The sequence below is a fragment of the Xenopus tropicalis genome, chromosome 3, assembly GCF_000004195.4.
Source record: "Xenopus tropicalis strain Nigerian chromosome 3, UCB_Xtro_10.0, whole genome shotgun sequence".
Classification (NCBI taxonomy): Eukaryota; Metazoa; Chordata; class Amphibia; order Anura; family Pipidae; genus Xenopus; species Xenopus tropicalis.
Window position 1 is genome coordinate 58,363,812 of NC_030679.2, and position 6,000 is coordinate 58,369,811.

Here is a 6,000-nt window from a genome sequence, read left to right on the forward strand (position 1 = left end):
CTTTCTGTTGCCGATCCTTCGCTTGCCTGATTTTCAATACTGCAGTAATTATTCTCTAATTTATTAGGAAATGGGGTTAACACCTAATCATGCATGGAAAAAAAAAAATACCGTCAAATACCGTGACACCGATATAACTTTGAAAAATACCGTGATATAAATTTTTGGTCATACCGCCCAGCTCTACCACAGCCCTTAAGCAGGGAAGGTCTGTGCCCCTAAAGATGCCCCAAGAAGCTCCCCATCTTCTTTTCTGCTGATTCACTGCACATGCTCTGTGCCGGTATCAGTTACCTAAGCTTAGGGAGCGACTGACTATATACTGCATTTACATATTGCAATTTGAATCAGAATTTAGCAATCTGCCCTGTAGAATCAGCTTCTATGACACCCTTATTTTCTGCTTGGTGATTTGAGATGACCCCTAAGCTTAACGTCTCAACAGCTGCCCAGAGCACACTGAGCATGCGAGTGCCACTGACACTTCTTACAACATCCAAGATGGGGAGCTCCTGTGACAAATTTAAAGGCCTGGATCATTTCTATTATAGAGGTGCTGAACCTTTAGGCTAGTACAACACGTTTAGTATATAAAATATGGCATTTAAAGCAATATTTAATTCTAGAGTTTAGTTCTCCATTAATCTGATAGCTCCAATAAATCACATTGGCTTGTGTATATTAACCATAGGCATGTAATTAACAGGTTCACCTACAGTACTTGACACTTCTATTTGGGCCACTGATAAACAATTAGATCAGGGCATGCCTATAAAAAAGGTATGGGATTTGTTATTCAGAAACCTGTTATCTGAAAAGCTCTGAATTATGGAAAGCCCATTTCCCATAGACTCCATTTTTATGAAATAATTTAAAGTTTTACAAATGAATTTCTTTTTCTCTGTAAACAGTTCTTTGTACTTGATCCCAGCTAAGATATAATTGATCCTTATTGAGGCAAAACAATCCTACTGGGTTCAACTAATGTTTTTTTTTTAGGTATGGAGATCCAAAGTATTGAAAGACCCCTTATCTGGGAAACTCCAGGTCCTGCAGATACTGGAGAATAGGTCCTACACCTGTACTACACAATTTTACTAACCATTTGCATAGTAAATATTGCAAATTATGCTCCAACTTTTCCATCAAATAGGCACATCTTTGCATGTAAAGATTTAAACGTAGAAAAATAACACTTTTGGAAGATTTCCGTTCACGCAAATAACATCTTATGGTATATAAACTCTTTTAAATAATCTTTTAGTTTAAAGATAGTTGAAAAATAGTCAGACAACACAGAAATCCTAATTATCATTAAAGGAGAAGGAAAGGCTAATAAAGAGTTAATCTCAAGCTGCAGGCATACCTTCAGTTGTCTCAATAGTGCCCTTAAGTCTCCCCAAATTTCACCTGTTCATATGATCAGAATCCAAACAGGAAGAAAAAACGCTGAGCTGTGTAAAGAAAGTTCCCATAATGTCTCGCTCCTGCACACACACCCAGATCAAGTGAACATGCTCAGTTAGTAAGACTATGGGGCACATTTACTAATCCACGAATCTGAATCCCAAATGGGAAAAAATCGGATTGGAAACGAAAATGTTGCTACTTTTTTCGTCGCCATCGCGTTTTTTTCGTATTTTGCGCAATTTTTTCGGCGGCGTCACAACTTTATCGTATTTTGCACAACTTTTTCGTCGGCATCACAATTTTTTCGTATTGAGCAATTGTAAACGGCGGAAAAACCAATGCGATTTTTTCGCGACGGCGACGAAAAAGTCGCAGAAAATATACGATAAAGTCGTAACGGCGATGAAAAAAACGCGGAACATACGAAAAAGTCACGACGGCGACGAAAAAGCCGCAAAAATACCGATCATTACGAAAAACCTCATTCGGACGCTTTTGGTCCATTTGTGCATTAGTAAATGTGCCCCTATGAGTCAGCTTCCTGCTGATTGGCTCAGATCCACATTCCAAAGGGGGGGGGAGTGAGTTCTTAGCATTCTTGAGGGAGGGGGAGCAGGAGAGCTGTGTGTCTCTGGCACATGAATTACAGACACAAGATATCTTTTCATAGAGAAGTCAGTGCAGCATTTCTGTGAGTGCTTATGGCTGTATTTACATAGACCTTTCTGATAAAGCTTACTTAGTTTTTACCTTTCTTTCTCCTTTAAAGGATAAATATCAAATACATTCTTTGAACCTTAATGGCACTTCCACTCAGTATATAAAAAGCACTTGTTAATCACTTAGAGCCTCCCTTTAAAGGGACTCCCCAATAACTCACAAAGAAAACTTAATGACCAATTCCACTACACCCCTTATGTACTAATCTACCCCCAGATATATAACACAAGGACTGCTTTAATATATAAAGACTGCATGCATATATTGCACCTAGAACACACATATCATACTAGTAATGGGGCAACAAAATTATAGTTTAATATCTGATCATTGCAGTTACTCTTTAAACAGCATAGAGAAATAACAGACTTCTTTTCTAAATCTAAATTTACAGCACTTTTAGAAATCATAGAATCTTTAAAAGCATAAGTGTACCAGTTGACACAATTTCCAGATTATTAGCCCAATCTGTATCCAAACATAAGGTGGCATAAAAATGCTGATGCTTTCTCCTGCATGCAGGGTGAATAAAAAGCATAAGGGAACATAACGCCTTTCTTTTCTAAAGGCTCAAACGGAGGGCAATAAAATGAACTTTTAAAATGAACAGTTAAAGATGCCTTGCCAATTGAGTATTGTAAACATTTTTTAAATGTAGCCCAGCTTTTAAAGGCAAAGTTTAAGTAATGGGTGAGAGTAGAACACTATTTAAAAACTCTGAATTCAGGGACAGCTGTAGTATGTGTCTGCCTACAAGCATGTTGAATCTGAGCTATACAGGAGAGAGGTTCATCACCATTGATACTCTTACACTGTTTTGGCTTGATATAGACCAACCAGTGGCTCGTGAGCAACATGCTGCTCATCAACCCCTTGGATGTTGCTCCCAGTGGCCTCAAAGCAGGTATTTATTTTTAAATTCCTGAACTGGAGGCAAGTTTTGGGTGCACAAAACCCATGTGTACTGCCAAACAGAGACTCCTGAAAGCTGCCAGTCCACATAGGGGCTACTAAATAGTCCTTATTTGACACCCCAGGAATGTATTTCATGCTTGTGTTGCTCCCCAATTATTGTTACATTTGAATGTGGCTCACAGGTGAAAAAGGTTGGGGACCCCTGATGTTGACAATACCAACTTATAACCAGTGTACCGATGAATCTCTGTGCACCACAGACCACCACTTATCTGGGCTATGTGCTATCATGTGTGACTTGATAGGTGTATAGGTGGCACTTGAAATTACTCAAAAATAAAATGACCTTCATTTACATAAAAAAAACAACCCTTTATGAACTGTAACATCCTTTTAAATCTCTTTTTTCACTCAATTTTCCAAAAGTTATAGTAAAATTATCACTCTGGTGATGTTGCATTATGAATTTATATACACATTTTTACATATTGTTATAATGCATTAGGACATTAAAGAGTAAATTACACAAGAAAATTAAAAATGCAATTGCGCAGACCAGGAACTTTAAAATATTTTAAGTGTCCACTAAATATGTATTTAATTCAAGAATAATACAGAAAGTAAATTTTTTAGCCAGTTTTTTTTTTTTTTTTTTTTTTTTACAGTACAAGGTCATACAGTTCTTGTAAGAACAAAAAACAGTTTCTGTAACACAAGCACAAGAATAAAGCAAATGTTTGGGTGATCAGTATGTTGAAGGTAAACAAGTATTAAAAAAAACATTAGTTTAGAAGGAAGAAAAAACACACACCAATTATTTTTTGCAGCCTAGAAAATCCTTCATCCTTGTTGTCAGGGATGAACTTCACCTCAGAGACAACAGTCTAGGTCTCATTGGTACTTAATAGTTGCCATCACACTGCACAGTGCAATAACTTAGCAAAGCCCAGGCAAAGCACATCAAATCCAACACGACAGCAACAATACACATGTATATGGCAAAGTCCCTTGCCACATAAATCATTTACTTAGAGGGGTAAGGCACACACGCACAATATAAGGGCTTTGCTAAAAGGAGCTGAATAAATGAAACATGCTCGATGGGCTGGGCTAAGATGGACTACCTATCAAAAAACGTTTAGCACAGAATAACTAGCATGCTTTTTGAGCGGAGCTTTAAAGGAGAGAGATCTTTTATCCTGTGAGCTATGGATATTTGTGACCACATTTATTTTATTATTAACACTCTGATCTACAGTGGTTGCATTACAACGCCCAGTAATGGGGGTGTAGTTTAACAGTATTGACAGGTTTAAATTGTGCACCTAGTAACATAAAACAATGCAGATCCAAGAGATGCTTACTATATACTGAACACCTGGCCTGTCAATATAACCTGTCTTTGTTCTTTAAAAATCACGAATATATAAACATAGTCCTACTTTTAGTGCAACTGCACGATCTAATAATTGCAAGCTTTTATTACTAAGGCCTTCTTTGCCTCTTATATCAGAATCTGTATGGAATGTGTATGTTTGCTGTATACACTCTTAAATTGTAAAGCACTGCCAAATATGTTTCCACTTGATAAATGCTTGCTAATAATGTTAATAATGAAAGTCCTCTATGAGTAGTCGACTGTGTGCTGAACAATTTAGCTCTGGAAAGAACATCTGAAGAGTTATGCAGGACTAATGAGCATCTCTTTAGCACTCCATGCAAACTGATGAGAAGGATGCTAGTGGCAGCACCTGCCTCTTACACAGTTTTGCTGAGACAGGCACCTTGCCAAGTACCATCAAAGCCCATTAGGCACTAACACATGTACATATTATGGAGCAGTAAAGGAGCACCCTTGAGCTCATTTTATTTGGGAACATTGTGGTGACCAGAGCACACTGACATATAGCATATAGCATATAGCATATAGCATATAGCATGGCTGCATCTTTTCATGTACCAAAAATTTCTATCACCCCCCCCCCATACGCCTTCTGTGTAAGAACAACTTTCTAGATGTATCTGACTAGAGAAAAATTCTTGCAAAAGAAATGTCAGCCAGAAGAGACTTTTGAGTCCAGAAAGCTTTCCTTGTAACAGTTCTATATAGCTAGAATTTATGCCACTCTTTTTTTTCCACCTGAATGCAAAAACACAAGTTCTCCCCTCACACATAATGAAAGAAGACACGGTTTGAGGCCGCCCCAGGGAATTCTGGGTAGCGGTATGCCTAGTGCTTGCACTTGCAAGTGTCCCATGCTTTGCGCTGCCCTCCCCCTGCGTGCCCCCTCACCTCGCTCCTGCTCCGCTTGCAGGCAGATGGGAATGTTTTTCTTCCAGCCCGGCATGTTCCCAGATTTGCGCTTCTCTCCTTCAGGGGTTACTGCACCTTTGGCACATAGCAGGTTGGAGTCCCAGGGGAAGCGCTACAAAGCCGGCTCTACCTAGCTCCTTTCTTGTCTGTGCTTCTGGGTGATGGCTTGATGGGGGGAATGACGGGTGGCTCCGGGCAGCGGCAGGAGGGGCGGCAGCACACGGAAGGCACTGGAGTAGGAGGAACAAGTGCAGAGAGCGAGAGAAGCACAGGACTAAAAGGGGGAGGGAGGCAGGAGCAGGAGGCGGGGGCTCCAACTTCACTCACCGGAGAGGGTGGGGCTCAGTGCTGATACCCGTGTAGCTTCCCTGTGCCTGCCGGGCATGCTTTTCAGTTTGGTTCTCTTTTCTGCCGTGTACCGCCCCCTTCCAGCTGACTGACCAGGGTGAGAAAAATCGATGATGCTTGTGCCAAGGAAAGAGGTGACACACGGGAGCCTTTGCCGGTTTTTCTTACCTTCGCTGGCAGCCACGGACAGCTCATTCATGCCTAGAAAGCAGCAGTCACTCCTCTGTAGTGCCAGCGCCTCGCCTTCTCCTCAGTTAACCCCTTCCCCAGGCACCGTGCCAATGCGGTACCCA

General features: G+C 40.3%; 1 protein-coding gene across 4 annotated transcripts in view; it reads right to left on the reverse strand.

The window, feature by feature from the left end:
• The window catches only part of grip1 (glutamate receptor interacting protein 1), a 285,619-nt gene extending 279,955 nt beyond the window's left edge, over nt 1-5,664 (reverse strand). For 2 of the 4 annotated variants that reach the window (XM_031898925.1, XM_031898921.1), the window contains exon 1: nt 5,339-5,664. In XM_031898925.1, the coding sequence (XP_031754785.1) occupies nt 5,339-5,393 (55 nt within the window). In that variant the 5' untranslated portion in view covers nt 5,394-5,664. The remainder of the gene's footprint in view (nt 1-5,338) is intronic. The other 2 variants (XM_018092250.2, XM_012959909.3) reach the window with 2 other exon arrangements.
• Nucleotides 5,665-6,000: the final 336 nt, after the last annotated feature.